This window comes from Stegostoma tigrinum, chromosome 18, assembly GCF_030684315.1.
Source record: "Stegostoma tigrinum isolate sSteTig4 chromosome 18, sSteTig4.hap1, whole genome shotgun sequence".
NCBI lineage: Eukaryota > Metazoa > Chordata > Chondrichthyes > Orectolobiformes > Stegostomatidae > Stegostoma > Stegostoma tigrinum.
The window spans coordinates 50892684-50915898 of NC_081371.1; the positions used below are offsets into that span (position 1 = coordinate 50892684).

At 43.3% G+C, this 23215-nt stretch overlaps 1 protein-coding gene across 5 annotated transcripts in view; it reads left to right on the top strand.

Moving 5' to 3' along the window:
• The window catches only part of stab2 (stabilin 2), a 181108-nt gene that overhangs the window by 78965 nt on the left and 78928 nt on the right, over positions 1–23215 (top strand). For all 5 annotated transcript variants that reach the window (XM_048549535.2, XM_048549536.2, XM_059652530.1 and 2 more), the window contains 6 exons: positions 2412–2459; positions 6109–6245; positions 13132–13243; positions 16867–16944; positions 18258–18356; positions 18438–18545. In XM_048549535.2, the coding sequence (XP_048405492.1) occupies positions 2412–2459; positions 6109–6245; positions 13132–13243; positions 16867–16944; positions 18258–18356; positions 18438–18545 (582 nt within the window). The remainder of the gene's footprint in view (positions 1–2411; positions 2460–6108; positions 6246–13131; positions 13244–16866; positions 16945–18257; positions 18357–18437; positions 18546–23215) is intronic.

Sequence of the window (23215 nt, forward strand, 5' to 3'; positions counted from 1 at the left end):
TAAACACAATGGCTACAGCAGCAGGTTAAAGGCTAGAAATACTGCAGCAAGTAATTCACCTTCTGACTCTCCAAAGCCTGTCCGCCATTTGCAGAGCACAAGTCAGGAGTGTGGTGGAATACTCCGCACTCGGCTGAATGGGTGCGGCTCCAACAACACTCAGGGAGCCCGATACCATCCAGGGCAAGCTGTCCAACTTGATTGACACCACATCTACAAGAAGCCATTTACGATACCACCTACGCTCAGTGTGAAGCAGTGTGTACCATCTACAAGATGCACTGCAGAAATTCTGACAGATTCCTCCCAAACCCATAACTACTTCCATCTAGAAGGACAAGGGCAGCGGATACATGGGAACAATATCACCTGCAATTTCCCCACCAAGCCAAGTATCATCCTGACTCGGAAATATATTGCAGTTCCTTCAGTGTCTCTAGATCAAAATCCCGGAACTCCATCCCCAGTAGATTGTGTGTCTACCCACAGCACGTGGCTTGCACCATCCAAGTAGCCAGATCACCACCGTCTTCTCAAGGGCTTTTAGGTGTGTGCAATAAATGCTGTCCCAGCCAGTGAAGACCATAAACCACGAATGACTAAAACAAATTCTCCATAAATCTACATTACACCTTTCAGCAAGCCCTAGATTGACTTTCAGCTTATTTCCTCCATTGAAAACACATTCTGTTCAAGTCTGAAACTTTCAGCCCATGAATGGAACTTTAGAATTCTCCAATCATCTTCATACTAAACCGGATTGCTGGTGATTCCCATTCACTAGTGTATTTAATGTGACTCATAATCGATTGCAGTCAGCCCTGATTGATTAAAATCCCACTTCTGTGTCCTCAGTAAGGTTTGACTTAAAACAATCAAAGTGCAAGGGCTCGGTCACAGAAACACAGAGTGGTTACAGCATAAAACGAGGCCATTTAGCCTGTCATGTCTGTGGCTGGACTCTGCAACAGCAACTCAGTCAGTCTCACTCCTCCTCCCTTACCCCACAGCCCTACAAATTTAGTTTCTTCCTCTGGTAATTGAAGCCTTTCCAAGCCACTCACCATCCTGACTTGGAAATGTATCGACACAAGCTTTCGGTGTCTCGCTCCTTCTTCAGGTTTGATTGATCATTGGCTTTATTGTCATGTGTACTAAAGTACAGCAAAAAGCTTTAATTATGAGCGGTACAGGCAGGTCATAGTAAGTAAAGGATGTACAGATCAACAAGACTGAGATGGAAGCATTCATTGCACAGGGTGTGCACTGGGTGAAATCAATGTTAGCAAGATCAATCATTATTTCAGGCTAGAGTGTCTATTCATCAGTGTGATAATGACTGGGAAGGAGCTGTTCCTGAACCCGCTCATGAGTGTGTTCAGGCTTCTGTATCCTCTGCCTGATGGTAGAGGTTGTAGGAGATCATTATTGAGATGCAATGGGTCTTTGATGACGTTGGCTGCCTTTCCGTGGCCATGTAAATGGAGTTCACGGGTGGGAGGTTGGGTTCTGGGATGGCCTGGACTCTGCACACCACCTTCTGTAGTTTCTTATGGTCCTGGGCGGGGCAGTTGCCGTACCAGGCTGTTATGCACCCAGACAGTATGCTTTCAATGGGGCATCTGTCAGAGTTGGTGAGGGACCTTATAGACATGGCAAATTTCCTGAGTTGCCTGAGGAAGAAGAGACATTGTTGTGCCTTCTTGAATGCCGCACCTATGTGGGAAGTCCACACAGACAGTCGCCCAAGGTTGGAATAGAATCCACGTCCCTGGTGCTATGAGGCAACAGTCCTAACCACTGAGCCAATCGAGCCACCAGACCGCCCCAAAAATCACCATATCATGGCTGACCTTCTGCTTATCTGCTCCATCCCCATTTCTTGGTTCCCTTAGAGCCCAAGTCTCTCAGTTTTGAATATACACAATGATGGAGCATTCACAGCCTTGTTAGGAAGAAAATTCCAATGATTTAGAACCCATTGAATGAAAAAGTCTCCCCTCACCTCACTCCTAAATGATCAACTCTCATCCTGACACTGCACCTACTTGGTTACAGTCACGTGGAAGCAGCCTCTCAGCTTCAGTCAAAGTGTCTCATGATTTTATACTTGTCAGTCTGGAGCAACATTGTCTACAGAGAGTGAAATTTTTGTCTGTATCCATTAACAATGCTATAGGTACACATTTTGATGGGGTATCTGCAGTAGAGGATGTTCCATTCAGTGGCAGCACTGTTTAGCTGCAGAAGTGATAATGGGTCACGTAATGGTGATGCCCAATTACAGCATACCCTGCTATATACAGCAATTAGAATATATTACCATTCCAGTGAAAGTGTCTATTGCTGTTAATAAATCATGACAATGACGTTTGATGCGTACAAAACCATTTTCTCATTTTTATTTCCAGGCTCTCTCCCTCATTCCAGATGCAGCTGGATTTCTCAAGTGGGTGAATGTAAGTCACAAAATTCTTACAGTACAGAAGGCGGCCATTCATCCCATCACTAGCTGCACTAGCTCTCTGAATGAGCAATTAACTTAGCACCATTCTCCTGCCTTCTCTCCAGTAATCCTGCACATTGTTCCTTTTCAAATGAACGTCCGATTCCCTTTCAAAATCCATCACACTCTCAGGGAGTGCATTCCAGATCCTAAACAATTACTAGTGTGGAAAAACTTTCTCTCACAGCACTTTTTTGCTTCTTTTGCTAATTACTTTAAATCTTGGCCCTCTCATTCTTGGTCTTTTTAAAAGTGGGAACAGCTTGTCCTCATCTTCAGATTTTGAGTACTTCAATCAAATTTCCTTCGGGCCACTAATTCCATAAGCTAAACAGTTCTAACTTCTTCCAATCTATCTTCACAACTGAAGTCTCTGGAGCCATTCATGAGAATCATTTCTGCACCTGACCTAACCCTTCACATCCCACCCTAAGCACATTGCCCAGAACTGCTCACAACACTTAAGCCAAGGCCAAACTAGTAGACCTGCAGCCCATATGAAAATGTTACCCTTCCTGATCAAATTCAGTTAATGAAATGACTCAGACTCACCAACTTATTTATGCTGCGTCAATTAAAGCACCCTTCCCCCACCTCAACCCAAAACCAGCCCAGCTCGTCCCCGCCTCCCTAACCAGTTCTTCCTCTCACCTATCCCCTCCTCCCACCTCAAGCCGCACCTCCATTTCCTACCTGCTAACCTCATCCCGCCTCCTTGACCTGTCTGTCCTCCCTGGACTGACCTATCCCCTCCCTACCTCCCAACCTATACACTCCTCTCCACCTATCTTCTCCTCTATCCATCTTCGGTCCGCTTCCTCCTCTCTCCCTATTTATTTCAGAACCCTCTCCCCATCCCCCTTTTCTAATGAAGGGTCTAGGCCCGAAATGCCAGCTTTTGTGTTCCTGAGATGCTGCTTGGCCTGCTGTGTTCATCCAGCTCCACACTTTGTTACATTGTGAAACTTGGTAACATGTTTGGTTGTGCATCTAAGATTGTAGGGACAAACCTCCCTCCAGAGAGTTCAATTGGTTGTAGGCTGGTAGGTGAAGCATTGGTGACCGAGGTGGCTCAGGGATCTGTATCCTTTCAAGTAAGATTCTAAACCAAAGTCCCACCTATTCTTTCAGGCAGTTGAAAAATCTCACGACACTGCTTTTAAAAGAAAACCAGGAGAGTCCTATCTTATTGGCCTAGCCAACATCAAACAAGATCAATAGACTGGATGATCTGGTCATGAACCCCTTACTCTTCATTGGGCCTTGCTGAGTGAAAATTGATTCCCACATTTCCTGTATTACAGCAACAATTACAATTTAAAAGAGAACTGAATTGGCTGTAATTTGTAGTCTTGAGGTTGTGGAGAGTGATACATAAATACAGTTCTTTCTGTTATTCCTTCGTATTTGAGTCAATGCCTTCAGGATTGCGTCAGAAGTTGGAGGATAGCATTTTTGAAAGAAACAGCCCAAGCCCTTCCCTCATTTCAATTCGACCAATGAATGTTTCACTGGGCAAAAAATCCAGAAATTCTTGGAAAGCCTTCAAAGGGGCTATTGATCCGGGCCAGAGCAGAAATTTCCCTCACCAGTGTCCCTTGATCAGTAGCAAATTCTGGGATGAAGCTATCATAGAGAGGGCTCCAGTATATTTTTTAATATGTTGACTGGAAGCGATGGCAGGGGAGAAGAATTTGAAGGAAACAGAGTATGATGGGACCAAGCACTGGAGACAAGTTCAATGCTACCTTCATCTGCCAGTTACAGAAATCCAACAGAACTTTGTATAATCAATTGTACAGCAAATGCTTTGTTAACTGGCACTTATGGGACCAGGAGTGTGTTGGTTGATCAAATATTCCAGTTGATCAAGAGGATACATAATCAATGAACAAATAACAATACAGCACATGAATAAGCCCTTCGGCTCTCGAAGCCTGTGCTGACACATTTTGTCCTTCCATGTTAAAACTGTCTTCACTTTACAGGATCCATATCCCTCTATTGCCATCCTACTCATGTTTTTGTCTGGGTGGTTCTTGAATGTTGCTATTGTGTATACTTCTACCACATCCTCTGGCAATGCAGTGCAGGCACTCACCACCCTTGGTGTGAAAACTTGCCTCACACATCTCTTTTAAACTTAACTCCTCATACCTTCAACCTGTCTTCCCCAATAATTGACAGCCACCTCTCCAACCCTGGGAAAAAGCTTAATACTTTCCATTCGATCCATGCCATTCACAATCTTATAAGCGTCCATCAGGTCGCCCCTCCAACCTCCTGCATTCCAGTGAAATCAAACCCAGCCGATCCCACCTTTCTTCATTGCTAAAATATCCCGCATCAGGCAACATCCTGGTAAAATTTTTCTGTGTCCTCTCCTAAGCATCCACATCCTTTTCAGAGTGTGGTGACCAGAACTGTACGCAATCAATGTAAAAACACACACTTGATTATAGAAACATTATGCAGGGGCTATATGCATCACTGTCATCCTTTACTTATAATATAAATCACTTAAATAACAATGCAACTTTGCCTTAAGTAAAACATTGTGGCAGAGATCCTTCTTAGTCACACTCTCAACTGACTATTTGGGCATCATGGAGATCCCAATAATACAGCAAACTTCCAGCATTTCAGGCGATTGAGAGGGCTGATTCATAAGGTGCCAGTTGAAACAAAGTTTGCCATATCCCTTTCAATGCAGGAATTTTTCTTTCCAATGTCCTGTACAATGCAGGGGCACCAGGACACCTATGAGTCCCTGATCAGTTTTGGTGAAGGCCCATGTAAGAGAAATGTCATTCCAATCACTGTCCACCACACAGGGGCAGCAGTGTGTACCATTTACCCACCAAGGCTCCTCTGACAGCACCTTCCATACCCACAACTACATCCGACTCGTAGGACAAGAGCATGGGAACAACATCACTTTCAAGTTCCATTCAAGCCACACACCATCCTGACTTTGAAATGTATTGTTTTTCCTTCATTTATCGCTGGGTCCTGAAACTCCCTCCATCATGGTACTGTGGGTGTACTTAAACCCCAAGAACAACAGCAATTCAACAATGCAATTCACTACCACCTTCCCAAGGGCAACTGAAGATGGCCAATAAATACTAACCTTTCCAGCTTTGGCCACATCCCATAAATGTTTAAAATGATGAATGTTCCTTCATTGTTTTGTAATATGGTTCCCCAAGTCCCATTAATTGTGTACTGCATAAGGGACCCCATCCCAAAAGTGCAGGATTTTCCCTGGGGAGTGAGAAATGGCAGTAATTTTTTAAAGATCTGAGCTTCATGTCACATTCCTTGCGGGTCTAACTCTATGAATTCCACCCATCCTTGAATTTTTATCTTTGGTGTGTATTATTATTGAAACAAGTATGAGGGGCAGGAATGGAAGAGGCAGCTCATTAGACCTAGCCCTACTGTGACTAGATGCTTCCACCAAATCCCACCTGACCCTCCTTTCCATTCCTGCTTCCGCAGCCTTGCCATCTCCTGAAAGAAGGAGAAGGTACGGGTAAAGTTCTCATACATTGGAAATTCTTTCAGTCTAAAATTTTTTGATTCTCTCTTTTTTTCAGGATGCTTCTCAAAACAAACTGCTTTCTGAAATTGCCAATATCACTCTCCTTGTGCCCACTCAGAAGGCAATTGATGGCATGGACGGTGACAAACGAGCATTCTGGCTCAAAGCAGAGCAGCTTCCAAACCTGGTGAAGTGAGTTAATTGTCTTCATAGCTTGAAATGTCAATGGGAGCGGAGGCTGCTCTTTTATGGGCAGCATCTAAAATGGCTGTGCATCACTATCCACTGGAAGGCATTATGTGTTGTGTAATCTCATGTACAGACAGAACAAAGCAGCGGATATACAGTACAGAGGCTGACGTTTCGGGCCTAGACCCTTCATCAGAGAGGGGGATGGGGAGAAGGAACTGGAATAAATAGGGAGAGAGGGGGAGGCAGACCGAAGATGGAGAGTAAAGAAGATAGGTGGAGAGAGTATAGGTGGGGAGGTGGGGAGGGGATAGGTCAGTCCAGGGAAGACGGACAGGTCAAGGGGGTGCGATGAGGTTAGTAGGTAGATGGGGGTGCGGCTTGGGGTGGGAGGAAGGGATGGGTGAGAGGAAGAACAGGTTAGGGAGGCAGAGACAGGTTGGACTGGTTTTGGGATGCAGTGGGTGGGGGGGAAGAGCTGGGCTGGTTGTGTGGTGCAGTGTGGGGAGGGGACGAACTGGGCTGGTTTAGGGATGCAGTAGGGGAAGGGGAGATTTTGAAACTGGTGAAGTCCACATTGATACCATATGGCTGCAGGGTCCCCAGGTGGAATATGAGTTGCTCTCCCTATTTATTCCCGTTCCCTCTCCCCATCCCCCTCTCTGATGAAGGGTCTAGGCCCGAAACGTCAGCTTTTGTGCTCCTGAGATGCTGCTTGGCCTGCTGTGTTCATCCAGCCTCACATTTTATTATCTTGGAATTCTCCAGCATCTGCAGTTCCCATTATCTCGGATATACAGTACAGATGTGGTTTACATAGGTTCATTAGTTCAACCCCCTCAAGACCATTGAACCATTGATATGCTCGAGCAACAACTAGAACATAGAGCTGTACAGCACGATTCAAGCCCTTCGGCCCACGATACTATGCCAAACTTTGACCCTAAACCAAAGTTCTATCTAACCTCCACTCCTACTTCAAACTGTCATCCAAGTAGCTATCTAATAGCTGCTTAAATACCCCTAATGAAGCCGACTCCACTACCCTCTCCAGCAATGCCTTCCACCCCCATAACCACTCTCTGAGTAAAGAACCTACCTCTGACGTCTCCCCTATGTCTATCTGCCTCACTTTAAAACTATGCTATCTAATAGGTACACTATGCTACACTATAACAGCTACCTCCACCCCAGGAAAAAGTCTCTGGCTATCCAAAAAGATTCAAAAACTAATTCAAAAAGATTACGGAACAATAAACAAGTTTACATCTCATTATACTGACGTCTTAATATTGTGCTGAAGCCTAAAAGAGCAAGCTGATGGTCTAGTGATATTATTGCTGGACTGCTAATCCAGAGCTCCATGTTTAAATCCTGCCACAGCAGATGGTTGAATTGAATCCAATAAAATCTGGAATTAAGAAGCTAATGATGGCAATCGATTGTTGGAAAAATTCATCTGATTCACTAGTGCCCTTTAGGGAAAGAAACTGCTATCCCTATCCAGACTGACCTACATGTGACTCCAAACTCGCAGCAATGTGATTGACTCTGGGCAGTTAGGGATGGACAATAAATGTTGGCCTAGCTAGAGATACTCACTTCCCGTGAATGAATATAAGTCTTGCATCATTATAATTGGAGGTGCTATTCACATAGTCCCAGACATTAACCCTTACAATCCTATTACACTATCTCTCTCATCTTTGTCCGTAGTTTCTGACTTTCATATTTATGTATCACTCCATCTCTCACCAGGTCTTTGACCTCAGATTCAATCTGTCAAATGCTTTCCCAGTTCAGTCTGATTGTGCTCCTCATGACTTAGAAGATCAGTAGTCTCTGTCTCTCTGAACTTTTGTATCTTGACTTTGATGGTGTTTTCAAAATCTGTAATATCTGTTTGTTTATAAATTTCTGGCCCAGCATCTGGTTCATCCAAATGTATAACTAATTGATGGTTTAATGAAAAGAAATCAGATTCCTCCCGTTTCTTTGTGTAGTACCTTCTTCAATATGTACTGGATAAGATCTCTTTTAATTATTATCTTTCCAGATGGATTACTCCTTCTCTGCCTTTATCTCTTGTTTATACACTTTCTCCTTCTGTCAGCTTGGGTAGGTTCCTGGTACAGCACCTCCTCTCATTGTTGTAAGCCTGTGGTTTGTGATTAGGTTATGCTTTCGGTTGTTCGAAAAACCTGGATTGCTAATCCCAGAAGAAATTTGGACAGGATGGAAAGTTATGTTCAAAAAGTGCAGCCCATCAACACCTCTGATGGTGCCAACCCACATTGTATTGGAGTAGACCTGTTGTTTAGGAGTGAATTTTAAAAAGAATCTTTATTCATCTTCAATGGTTTTGAGGCCTCTTTTGGCTTCAAGGAATCATTGAAGATTCAGGGTGGCAGTAGACTTTGGAAATTCAATAAAGCCTTTGCTTTTTGCAGCTCTACCACTACGTCATTGCTACTGACAATATGCAGTAAGAAACCAGTTGTTGTTTTGAGAGTGTAACTTCTTCATAAGTGTCAAACTATCTTCTTGTAGATGGTTCAAAGCCACTTTAACCTAATGTCATATTCCTTGACAGATTCACAATTGACTAAGATGCTATCAAAATGATATAATACTCCTTCAAAGCCTGTAAAATGTTTAGCCTGGCTCTTTAGTAATGTACCAGCTCCAACCCTATACCAAATAGTGACTATTCTAAACAAAATCTTCTGCACAGAGTAATGAAAATTGTTTGCAATTTTGACTTCTCATTCAAAGAGCCAGTTTTATGAACATGGACAACAAAGTGTGGGGCTGGACGAACACAGCAGGCCAAGGAGCACAAAAGCTGACATTTCGGGCCTAGACCCTAGTTTTATGAACATGCCACTTTTGAACAACTGTATCATGCTTTTGTCCCCTGAAGACATGGGATGAATTTCACCTGCTACGGCCTTATTGAGTTGAGTTTAACTAGGTAAACGTAAAGCATTCTGTTGCATTTCAGACCTCTCTGGAGACATAGTAACAGCCATCCTGGCCATCTCTCTCAGCTGAAGTTGAACATATTTCATTAGTCGGTGTAGTGTGTTTTTGGGTGTGAAAAGATACACCAGTTTAACATCTTTTCACAAAGCAATGCTGTTTTCAGTCTGAAGTCTTCCCAGTAAATAAGTTCAGAAAGTTTTTTTTTCTGAAGACACTCTTGAACTATTGCTGATTAACCTACTTCACCATCCCAATGGGATTAAGGTGCTCTACTCAAAAAAGAAAATTCTTGATTCCGTGTAATGCACAATGTTTCCAATATCTCCTTTTCCTTATACTGGAGTATTGCTTGTGACTCACCAGTGACTTTTAGTTCCATCACTCCTAGACCTGGTCTTTGTCGGTTGCAGAAAATGTGTTGATAATCACAATTAATTGTTGGACAGCAACATTACAATGGCTCCCATATCCAGTTTAATATCAGGTGAATGCCCACTGACCTATATCTGCAATTGAGAATGCATGGTTGGGTTCATTGATTATACCAAAGGAATATATTTTTGTTCTTCTGATGGAGATTCTTCAACCTCATTAATGGCTTTATCTGTGAATACTTTTCTTTCTTTGGAAGCTGTGAAATTAGAAGTTTTAGTATTGCACATAGAGCTATGCAGAACAGAAAAAGACCCTTCATTCCAACTCATCCATGCTCACCAGGTTCCCCAAACTAAATTGGCTTTGGCCCATATCCCTCTAAACCTTTTGTATTCATGTACTGCCGAAATGTCCTTTAAATGTTGTAATTGTACCTGCATCCACCACTTCCTCTGGCAGTTCATTCTACATACGAACCACCCTCTGTGTGAAAAAAATTCCCCCTGAGGGTCCCTTTTAAATCTTCTTGTCTCACCTTAAACTTATGCCCTCTAGTTTTGAACATCTTCTCAAAATGATCACTTTTTCAGCAAAGAAGGTATTTTGCAATATTACAGGAATCTGTATGTGCCAGTGGAACTAATTGTTTCACAGTGCTAGCAAGGTTCAATGTCATTTCAATGACACTATCTTGCACTTGCCTTCCCAAGTGTAATTCAGTGTAATGCTTCTTTTATCTTCCAGTGCTTAACAAACTCTATGGTTAGTGGAGAATTCTTTGGTCAAACATTTTCTTCTCACCATTCTGTTTACAGGACTCTTTGTGTCTCAGCAGCTGTTTGTTCTAGGGTGAAGTCTTCCTTAGTTTGCAATAAATCTGATAGGGATTCACCAGCAATACTGACTACAATTTGACCTCACATTCAGCTTCTCGGTATCTATACTCACACCCTCCAACCACCCTGTAAAGGTCTGTAATAATAGCACCTATCGGTTCATCTGGTTTCTACTGAAGCCACAATCAAATTCTCTTGCATGTCTCAGCCGTGGGTCCTCTTGTATCACCATCATGGGAGGTGATATTCTCACTGTCTCAGGCATTAACCCTTACACAGTTACTGTTATATGTAAAGTCTTAGCTTAATAATAAAGATTCCACATTAATGTACTGCTAATTCTTGCTGTACTATTCTATATTTGCCTTAAGCAGAAAGTGACAGAAGAAGCTCAATAAACCATGCATATAAAGTACATGAAGGATAGGGTAAATGTTATAGTACATTCATCTGCAAATACAATTATCCCAATGTACACACTGATCTTTGCCTTTTTGTAGATATATAGGCTCATATATACACCTCCACAAGAAGTCCTGTGTTTATAAAGCACCTCTAAAATCGTAAAGTATCTCAAAGGCACTTTACAGTATTGTTATCTAATAAAATTATGTAATGAACCATATCAGGATATGTTAAGATGGATGAGCAAAAGGCCAGGTAGGTGTTGAGGAGTGACATAAAGGCAGAAAAATATTGGAGCTATTTACAGAGGGAATTCTGAAGGTTCAAGCTTTAGCAGCTGATGGCATGGCCACAGATAGTGATTGAATTAAAATCTGTAACATGAGCGAGGCCAAAACTAGAGGACTACAGAGTTCTCAGACGCTGCGGAAGGTTGCAGAGATATGGTTCGGGTGAGACCAACAAAGGATTTAAAAATAAGTGAGACAATTTCAAGATTGAATCTGTACAGCAAAAAGTGAACACTACCCAGGACTCCACAATGTATATTCGATATGTTGGAGGGGAGAGAATCACTGCAGAGCAGGGAGAATGATAAATGTGCAGGGTTCAGAGAGGATGTAAGACTCAGAGTCTTTAATGATTTGGAGTTGATTTGGGTGATAGTCGTTGAGAAGGCAATGTCGTAATTGCAAAAAGTGAGCTTTGGTGTGATGGGGCGTAAATAAGCCTTTCAGCACTTAAAACAACTCGTGCTGATTTGTTAATCCAATTTTGACAACAGCCACAGATTATAAACTACCAGGCAAGTAGGATGGGTGCATGTCCCCAATGGGTGTGGTGGCTAAGACTCCTCTGTTCAGAATTGTCAGGCCTTTTAAGTGTAGCCTCCTTTCAACTCTGAATTATAAGGTTCGGAGTTCAAATCTCCTTCCAGGGCTTGAGCACAAAAATACAGGCAGAAGGCCTCATGTTAGAAAGGGGTGTTTTCCTTCAGATGAAATCATAAACTCAGGTTGATGGGATGCTAAAGACCCCACAACATTATTTTTAAGAAGAGCAGTGGAGTAATCTTGGTGTCGTGACCAATATATATCCAACAATCAACATCACAAAAAAAAACTGTATGGTCATTTTTACAATGATATTTGTGGGAGCTTCATTGAATCCCTACAGTCTTGGAGCAGGCTATTCAGCCCACACCAACCCCCTTAAGAGCATCCCACACAGACCCATCCACCCCCACCCCCACCCTATCCCTGTAACCCTGCATTACCCATCGCAAATCCATCTAACACACACATCCCACTAAGGGCAATTTAGCACGGTCAATCCATCTAACATGCACACCCCTCTACGGGCAATTTAACACGGCCAATCCATCTAACACACACACCCCACTAAGGGCAATTTAGCACGGCCAATCCATCTAACACACACACCCCACTACGGGCAATTTAGCACGGCCAATCCATCTAACACACACACCCCACTACGGGCAATTTAGCACGGCCAATCCATCTAACACACACACCCCACTACGGGCAATTTAGCACGGCCAATCCATCTAACACACACACCCCACTACGGGCAATTTAGCACGGCCAATCCATCTAACACACACACCCCACTACGGGCAATTTAGCACGGCCAATCCATCTAACACACACACCCCACTACGGGCAATTTAGCACGGCCAATCCATCTAACACACACACCCCACTACGGGCAATTTAGCACGGCCAATCCATCTAACACACACAGCCCACTACGGGCAATTTAGCACGGCCAATCCATCTAACACACACACCCCACTACGGGCAATTTAGCACGGCCAATCCATCTAACACACACACCCCACTACGGGCAATTTAGCACGGCCAATCCATCTAACATGCACATCTTTGGTCTGTGGGAGGAAGCCAGGAAGCCAGGCAGACAAGGGGAGAATGGGCAAACTGAATGCAGACAGCGACCGAGGCTGTATTCAAACCCGGGTCCCTGGCACTGTAAGGCAGCAATACCATTAACTGAGCCACCATGTCAACTCAGACTGTGCACAAATTGGCGGCTGCACAATAACATGGCAACACTTCAAAAATACTTCCTGGAGCACTTTGAGATGAGTGGTGGTTGTGAAAGATATTATGTATACTCAAGCCTTTTATAAACTTGGTGACTTTATCATGTAATGATTTATTTATTTTGCTACAGATTTGAATTATTCCCTGCCCACTCATATGGTCTTTATCCACATTTTATGACTTTGTATTTTGTTTGTATTCTAGATATCATGTGATACAGGGAGTGTACAGCCTTACAGAGCTTCTGAATTGTTCATCTTACTCCCTGGCAACAATCACATCTGGTGTCAGCTTATTCCTCACCAAAACAAACAAGGTATTCTTTGTCATTTGGAAAATGAACCAGCTGCAGATTTTACATTTCCTACAGCAGTATATTTATATTGAGGCCTGCTTTCATGATTTATAATTGCAACAATTTTCTGCTGTGACTATTTGGACTGCAGTGTCAAGAAGATATCTTAGCATTACCTTCTGAGAGGGTTGTTAGATTCAGATTTAGACTTTATTGTCACGTGTATCAAATGCAAAAGCACAAGAGTGCAGTGAAAAGTGTATAGTGACACCACACGTAGCACTATCTCAGGTACTGGTACCTAGGTACAAATCTTGAGAACAAGCTTGAAAGAAAATAAGAACAAAGTTTCACGTTAAAATTTACAGACCATCCAAATAGAAAAATAAAGAAATAGAGCTAAAAATTTAAACATTGCAGTCTTTCACAAGTGCTTAGCCATGCCAGGACTGCACTTCCTATAAGGGCTCGATGTCGTCCCCTTTGGCATGCTTTCCCCACAGAGCCCATTCCAGGACTGTCTGGCTTCAGGGCCACCAGCGTCACACTGCCAGGAGAAGCACACCGGGCATACCACCCCACCACCAAAGCAACCCGCCACTCCCCTCAATCTGCCAGGGGGACCGATTCAGGGCTACCGCAGCTGACCGATGCCAGCAGCAGATGCCACCTTTTCTGCCGACCCCAGAGACTGCCGTGCCGCCTCTGCCACCTCTGCCGCCCGCCACCGCATTCATTGCTTGCTCTCCCCAAGGAGCCAGGCACGCTCTTGCCCTGCCAAAGACGCCAAGAAGATCTCCAAAGACAAATAAAGAAAGAAAGGAGGGTGAAAGCAAAAAGAAACAGAGCGAGCGGGCAGAAGCAGGCGAGCCCAGGACCAGGAGCTCAGTCGGTGCGCTGCTACTGCCATTAGGAACAGATAAAAATTATTTCCCTTGTCAACAATACCCACATGCTGAGAAAAAGTATGTGCTTTATAAAAAAAAGTAGCGCTCTCCGTCAAAAAAAATTCCATTCTGAAGAAGAGTCATTCGAATCCAAACATTAACTCAATTTTCTCTCTCCACAGATACTGCCAGACCTGCTGAGTTTCTCCAGCATTCTCGCATTTGCTTCAAACTTCCAGCATCCACAGTATTTTGCTTTCACTTTTTAAGCAACAGGAAAGGAGCAAACCCTATGCTGATTTAACATTCTGGGTTTCCATTTTATCCCTTCTGGGTGGCTAAACAAAGTGTGTACTGTGACAAAGTGCCACTTTAAGGTGCTAGGGCAGACTGGCATGTTACAGTGCAGGATTACCATCCCACATCAGCTGAGGACATTGCTAGTCTCGAGGAGAACAGCTGCCCCAACCTGATGATACACTGTAACTAAAGACATCGTCCATAGTCCTGCTATCAGGTCAGATGACATGTTAAACCGAGGCCCTCTTAGCCTATTGGATGGGCCTGAAAGACCCCAATACTGATCTTCCAATAAAAAACGGGTGGCTTCTCGCAGTCTCCTGACCAACATTTATCCCATTTATCACCATTATCAAATTGCTTGCAGTGCATGAAATTGGTGGCTGTGTTTTCGATGTTACAGCACTGCCTTAACATGAGAAGTATTTCTGGATGTGAAGCGCTTCAAGGAATCCTGAGGCTGTGAGAGACACTATTCTCAGAATAAACATGAGGAAGTCTTTATTCAAGCTGCTGTGTGGTTGAACCATTAAAAGAAAAGCATCACACAGTTTTTAACTCTAATGTTGACAGCGTGATGTGGTTTGAAAAGCTATGTCCCAGCAATAGTGAAGGAAAACTGTAGTACGGTACAGATCACTGGGAGCTTGGTGCATCCCAAATGAAGTTATCAAAGAAGCTGGAATTGTTCTGCTTAGAGTAGAGGACATTGAAGAGAGATTAATAGATGGGGTCAGAATTATGAGGTGTCTTAATAAAATAAGTAGGAAGAAATTGCTGAAGAGTTAGTAACCAGAGGGCTCCATGTTTAGGAAATTAGCAAAAGAACCTGAAATGAGATAAGGAGGCAATCTTGACAAAGTGCATTATTTTGATCTGGAATGGCTGAAACAGCTGCAGAAGTAGATTTAATACGAAATTTTAACAGAGAATTGGATAAATCTTTGAAGAGGAAGGTCAATAGGATAATTTGAGAGAAAGCATGGGGGAATGGATAAATTAAGGCAATAAGAAATTGGAACAAGAGTAGGCCATTCTGCCCCCGAGACAGTTCGGCCATTCAATAGAATCATGTCTGATCTGACACTGCTCATGTTCACTTTCCCGCCCTTTCCCCGCAACCCTTGATGCCCTGACTTATTAAGAATCTACCTATCTCAGCCATAAATATACACAAGGATTCTGCCTTCCTCCCCTCAGAATTTTGCAGTGAGGACTTTCAAAGATTCACAACCCTCTGAGAGAAGAAATTCCTCTTCATCCCAGTCTTAAATTAGCATGCCCTTATTCTGAGACTACATCCTCTGGTCCTCGACTTTCCCAGGAGGGGAAACATCCTCTCAGCATTGATCCTGTTTAGCCCCTTAAGAATCCTAATGGACAGCCTTTTCATAAAGCCAGCACAGTTGTCTAAATGGGCTTCATTCTTGTGTTGTGTCTTTCTATGATGAGTGTTTGGATGGTGTTTCAGTCTTCAGCTCCAATGGTTTCCCAATTTCAGTCACGTTCGGATCAAATATTTCCTATATTTTCTTCAAGGAAGTGAGTGTTGCTGACAGTTATTGCCCATTACTAGTTGGTCTTGAGTCATTGGTGGCACCATTTTAATGATAGTGGTATGATCAAACCCTCACAAGGAACCAATAAACTCAGTGCGTTAGTTTCTGTAAAACAGTAAAATACACTACAAGTTATGAAGCAGACATTACAGCAAACCAACCGTTTTCTGTGTGTGTGGCAGTTTGCAAGCCCACAGCAGACAGGCAGGCAGAGTCACAACAGTGTATACTTTGCAGCACATGGCAAAGTGAACTCTCTTGAAGGCAAGGCACACATACAATAAGAAGTGGGCTGCCTAAGTACAAGGAAGGAAAATTGAAGTGAGGGTAATCCATCAGACAGATACATTTTTCTGACAGATTTATGAGAACCTTAACCCTGGACTCTCTGAGGCAAAGATAAGAACAGAGAACAAAGAAAATTACAGCACAGGAACAGGCCCTTTGGCCCTCCAAGCCTATGCCGGTCAAGATCCTCTGTCTAACCTGACATCTATTTTCTAACGGCCTGTGTCCATTTGCTCCCTGCCCATCCATGTACCTGTCCAAATATATCTTAAAAGATGCTAACATGTCTGCATCTACCACCGCCGCTGGCAACGCGTTCCAGGCACCCATCACCCTCTGTGTAAAGGACTTTCCATGCATATCTCCCTTAAACTTTCCTCCTCTCACTTTGAACTCATGACCCCTAGTAATTGAGTCCCCCACTCTGGGAAAAAGCTTTTTGCTATCCATAAATAGAAGATATAGTTTAGAAGAATGCTAAAGAGAGAATTTTGGAAGGGGAAAGTAATCTAGTGCCGTTATTCTAAAATTCAGCCTTGGGATTTTGCAAATGTGCTTCTTTATTAAATTGTTATTATGACTTAACCTAACAAATATTTTGTTTTCCTAGAACCCTCTAATTGGAGGAGCGAATATTCTCAATCCTGATATTGCTTTAACAAATGGGGTTATGCACATTATTGATAAGGTAAGGTCAGCCTTCTGAGTGCAATTTGCATTTCAAGCTTCATGTCACTAAAGTTCCCCAGTGATGTAGAATTGGTATAGAGCATGAATAAGGTTACATTGGGATGAATATGTCCTCCTTAGGCCCTTACCTGGCCAAAAGAAACAGGCAACAAAAGTGCCAATTGATCAGTTCCATGACTTGCACTTCCACGAGCACCTGAAAGAGGTCCACCCACTGGGCCAGTCAATGTTTCAGGCATCCCTGACGGTCAGCTATGACAGGCCTTGCTTGTGTTGTGTCAGATAATGGGGATCCCTTATTGTGGTACCCCAAGCTAAATGGGTCCTGGGCCTGCTCTTCTCAGGATGACCTGCTGTGGTTGTGGCTTAGCAGGTGGACAGCATCAAAAATACTTAATTGAAAAATATGTTTAACAGCTTGAGGTAGAGCCAGGACTACATTCAAATGAGACTGCATACTAAATTCAGCATTAGGCATGACCACATCTGGCAAAGATGTTCTATCTGTGCACTTTTGGATGTGCATGTGAAAACAAGCTAAGGGAGGCAGAGACAGGTTGGACTCCCTAACCGGTTCTTCCTCTCACCCATCCCTTCCTCCCACCCCAAGCCGCACCCCCAGCTACCTACTAACCTCATCCCACCTCCTTGACCTGTCCGTCTTCCCTGGACTGACCTATCCCCTCCCTACCTCCCCACCTACACTCTCTCCACCTATCTTCTTTACTCTCCATCTTCGGTCCGCCTCCCCCTCTCTCCCTATTTATTCCAGAACCCTCACCCCATCCCCCTCTCTGATGAAGGGTCTAGGCCCGAAACGTCAGCTTTTGTGCTCCTGAGATGCTGCTGGGCCTGCTGTGTTCATCCAGCCTCACATTTTATTATCTTGGATTCTCCAGCATCTGCAGTTCCCATTATCTCTGATACTATAAATATGTGTACTCCTTTATATTCTTTTCCATATGAACTTGATTCTTTTCTTTCCTAATGCTGGGTATCTTCCCCTGGTTAAATTTATTCCCCTACCCACCATAACGCGCTGCCTTTGTAACCACAACATAAGTTGATTATTGAACATCAACTGAGGATTCAAGAGAGCACTAGACAATTCTTTGGTTAGGAATGGCTTACAGGTGTATGGGAAAGGCAGGAGATTGGCACGAAGTGATAGAACCAGAGCAAGCATGATGGGTTGAATGACCTCCTCTTGCCCTGTAACATTTCTGTGATTCTGTAAGCACATACTAAGATTTTTTTCTATAAATTGCCAATAGTTAATTAATATGTATAGTACCAATTGTTGTGTTTTAGGTTCTCTTTCCTGATCAGCCAATGAGTGACGCACCAACCAACCTACTGTTTACTCTGGACCAGATGCCTGACTATTCTCAGTTTAGAACTTTTGTAATTGTAAGTTCTGTGAAGAATCATTAAATGATGCTATTGGAGTGTTGTAAACGTATCACTAAAGCATATCTCTATCTGTCACAGCAACAGAACGTGACAGAGCAGATTGAGAGTGCCAGCACTTATACAGTCTATGCTCCAAACAATGAAGCCATTGAGAAGTATCTCAAGGAGAAATCAATTGATGTAATGGTATGTTTTTTGAGTTCAGAACTTACTGTATTTACTGCATCAGTTTTTACTGTGGAGAACTTGGGGAAATTAATAGTGAAGTCTTAAGAAGAATTTGTATTATAGAAGAGGAGGTCCTGGAGGATGTAAAATAGGGCGGCACAGTGGCTTAGTGGTTAGCCTCACAGCGCCAGGGACCTGGTTCGATTCCAGCTTCGGGCGACTGTCTGTGTGGAGTTTGCACATTCTCCCTGTGTCTGCGTGGGTTTCCTCCAGGTGCTCCAGTTTCCTCCCACAGTCCAAAGATGTGTAGGCTAGGTGGATTGGCCATGCTAAATTACCCATAGTGTTCAGGAGTGTGTGGGTTATAGGGGGATGGGTCTGAGTGGGATGCTTCAAGGGGTGGTGTGGACTTGTTGGGCTGAAGGGCCTGTTTCCACACTGTAGGGAATCTTATCTAATCTAATCTAAAATGCATAAAGGTAGATAAATCGCCAGGGTATGATCAGATGTACCCGAGGACTTTGTGGGAAGCTAGGGAAGAGATTGTGGATCCCCTTCTGACATATTTGCATCATCAACAGCAATAGTGAAGATTAGAGGTTGGCTAATGTGGTGCCACTTTTTAAGAAAGGTAGTAAGAAAAAACAGGGAACGATTGAGCTTTATGTCAGTGGTGGGTAGGTTGTTGGAGGGATTCTGAGGGATAGGATTTACATACAATTGCAAAGACAAGGACTTATTAGGAATAGTCAACATGACTTTGTGCATGGGAAACCATGTCTCACTAACTTGACTGAGTTTTTTGAAGAGGTGACAAAGAAGATTGATGAAGGCAGAGCAATAGATATTGTCTATATGAGCTTCAGCAAAGCATTCGACAAGGTTCTGCACAGTAGGCTGGATAGTGGGTTTAGTTCACATGGGATCCAGGTGGAGCTAGCCAATTGGATACAAAATTGGCTTGAAGGTGGGAAACGGAGGGAGGTGACAGAGGTTTGCATTTTGGACTGGAGGCCTGTGACCAGCAGTGCACCACAGGGAGTTGTGCTGGGTAACTGCTTTTCAACATTTATGTAATTAATTTGGATGTGGATATATAGGAGGTATGCTGAGTAAGTTTGCAGATGACACCAAAATAGGTGGTATATTTGACTCTGAGGAAGGGTTTAGAGGGGTATGGGCCAAATGCCGGCAAATGGAACTAGGTCAGATTTTCTGAAGAAGGGTCTCGACCCAAAACGTCAGCCTTCCTGCTCCTCTGATGCTGCTTGGCCTGCTGTGTTCATCCAGCTCTACATTTTGTTATCTCTAGGTCAGATTGAGCTGGTTGGCAGACACGAGTAGCACCAAAGGGTCTATTTCTGTGCTGTATAACTCTATGAGTCAATGAGAAGTAGAAATCCAAAAAAATCTAAATTTTTGCATTGGTACCAAGATGGTTTTTGCCCTTTTATGGATGTGGATGTCACTGGCACAACCAGAATTTGGTGCCTATCTGTGATTTCCTTTCCATGAATGTGGAATGTGGGCAACACCAGCTGGGCTAGTATATTATTGCCCATCTTTCATTGCCCTTGGGAAGGTGGTGGTGAGCCACTTTCTTGAACCACTGATTACCCTAGAGAAGGTGTATTGCAATGTCTTGTTAGAGTCTGTCTGGTGAGGGTGCTTCCATAATGGTGTTAGGAAGGGAGCTTCAGGCTTTCAATATGGCAACACTGACAGAACAGTAATATAGTTGCAAGCCGGGTTGTGGGTGTCTTGGAGGGGAACATGCATGTTATGATGTACCCATACATCTATTGCCCTTGTCTTTTTGTGTGAAAGTAGTTGCATATTTGGAAGGTGTTCGTGAAGGACTCATGAGTTATGGCAATGAATCTTGTACGTGGTATATGTTGACTAAGACAGTTAGTACCTGAAAGAGTTAACTAATATCACTAACATCAAACTGCACCCATTAGCTACCCAAGGAACTAACAGGAGCCTAACCTCCATTCAGAGTGTTTTTGTGTATATACAGTACCTGTAGCTAGTATGGTGCGTACTTACTCCTAGGTTGAGTCGGATTCCCTGGCAAGGTACTGTCAAGCATCTCAGATGCTTTGTAAAAGAATATTTTATTATGAACCTATTTACTATTCATAAAAATTGAGCCTCATCTTGTACCGTGGACTTCATGTGGAGTATTCCATCACACTCCCAAACTGAACCTTGCAGATGGCTTTGGGAAGTTTGGGAATGATTGAACATTCTACAGAATTTCTAGCCTCTCACCTGCTCGTGTATCCAGTTCACTTTCTGCTAAGCCCAGGGAGTTAATAGTCAGATGATTCAGCAACAGTGAAATGAATTCTCTCTTGTTGGAGATGGTCATTGTCTGATATTGTTTAAATTCATGATTCTGAAGGGGTTAATGTTAATATTAATGTTACAATGATCACACCTATTCTACTGTTGTCACACACAGTCTATCAGTGGAGACAGGGAACTCTATTCCAGCTTTCAGGGGGAGCAATGCATCTGTACCAACTCTAATTATACCTGTAGTTACCTACTGTTATCATTCAACATTCTTGTCATCACAGAACAGACCTCTTCTCTAGATACTCTGCAGTGGTGTCTCCTCTAACACTAAACTCTAGTTAGGCCCAACACAACGGAGGATTGGTTGCAGCAAACTACCTTGAACAACCCTTCCCCAGTGCCACTTTCTGGTAGAGATGGCAAATACCACAAGGTACCAGCAGTGGTCACCTGGGAAGTATCATTGTGTGGCATGAATGTTATTTTCCACCTACACCTCAATGTTAGATTTTGTTGCATATGTGTACTGTCTGCTTCAGTATCTGAGGAGTTGCAAATGGAGCTGAACATTGTGCAATCATCAGTGAACATCCCCACTTCTGACCTTCATGTTAAGGGAAGGTCATGTTTAAGCTGAAGCAGCTTAAAAAGGTTGGGTATAGGACTCCACCCTGAGGAACTCCTGCAGTAATGGGGGAGGTGATAACAATGGGCTCATAATCAAGACTCCCAGGCTAATGTACTAGGGGTTTGAATCCCGCCATGGCAGGTAGTGAAACTTGAATTCAATAAAAATCTGGAACTAAAAGTTAAGCTAATAATCACCACATAACCACGGTCAATTAGTGCAAAATCTCACCCAGTTCGTTAATGTCCTTTAGGTAAGCAAATCTGCCATCCTTACCTGGTCTGGCCTACATACGACTCCAAACCCACTGCAATGTTGTTGACTATTCTCTGGGCACTTAGGGATGGGTGATAGACGCTGGCCCACGTGCCATGAATGAATAAACTGCAGTTGAGATGATTAGCCTCAGCAATAACAAACATGTTCTTTTATGCTGGGTTATGACACAAGCTGGTGGAGAATTTTTGCCTATCTGTCCTTGGTGTCACTATCGGTCAAAAGCTGCTGTGATGCTAAGGGCAGTCACTCTCACTTTACCTCTTTAAGTTTGACTCTTTTGTTGGTGCTTGAATAAAGGCTGCACTGAGGTCAGGAGGCAAGTGGCCCTGACAGAACCTAATACAAAAACATTACAGCTTTTCAAGTGCTGCTTGATAGCACTGTCAACATACTTCCTACCAGTTTGCCTTTAATCGAGATGAGATTGATGGACCACTAATTGGCTGAATTGGATTTATCCTGATTTTTGAGGGTAGTACGTAACTGGGCAATATTCCCTGTCATTGGGTAGATGCCAGTGTTGAAGTGTACAGGAACAGGCTGTCTAGGGGTCCAGCAAATACAGGAGCACAAGTTTTCAGCATGATCACTAGGATGTTGTCAGGCCCATAGCCTTCGCAGTATCCAGTGCCTTCAGCTGTTTCTTGATATTGCATGGAGTGAAATTGGCTGAAGACTGGTATCAGTGATGCTGATGACCTCTGTGGGATTTCCAGATGGATTATCCAGTTGACACTTTTGATTGAGGATGAGAATGGGAATATTCACAGAGCCTCCTTTCTTAAAATTAGCTCTTGGGATGTGAATGTCATTGATGAGGCCCACATATATAGTCCATACAAAAGCAAAATACTGCAGGGGCAGGAAATCTAAAACAGAAACAGGAAGTGTTGGAGAAACTCAGCAGCTCTGGCAGCATCTGTGGAGAGAGTTAATGTTTTGAGTCCAGTATGACCATTCTTCAGAATTGAAAGGGTGGAACATTGTGTTTTTTTAATATTTTTGCCAGAGGTAGAGGACCAGTAAGGGGAACAGATGGTGTGGAGGCCTGCTGCAAAAGACAAAGGGGTTATAATTCAGTGAAAGAGTGATAGAGATGTAAAATGTGTGTAAATTAGGGTGCAGTAATAGTGAAAATAGATCCTTGATTGGCCCTGAGGACATAGTGGTTTGCAAAATTCCTGAACTGCAGCAGTCCATGTGGTGTGAGTATATCCACATTGCTGTTTGGCATGGAATCAGAAGACTTTGACCCAGTGAAGGAATGGTGATATAGTTTCAGAGCAGTGTAGTGTGTGGCTTGAAGAAGACGTTGCAACTGGTGGTGTCCCCATGTTACTGCTACCCTTGTCCTGCTAGGTGGTAGAGAGCATGGGTATAGTACGTGCTATTGAAAGAGCCTGGGCAGGCTGCTGATACTTGCCATGAGAACATTAATGGATTTTCATTTTACTTTTGAACTAAATCAGTGGCT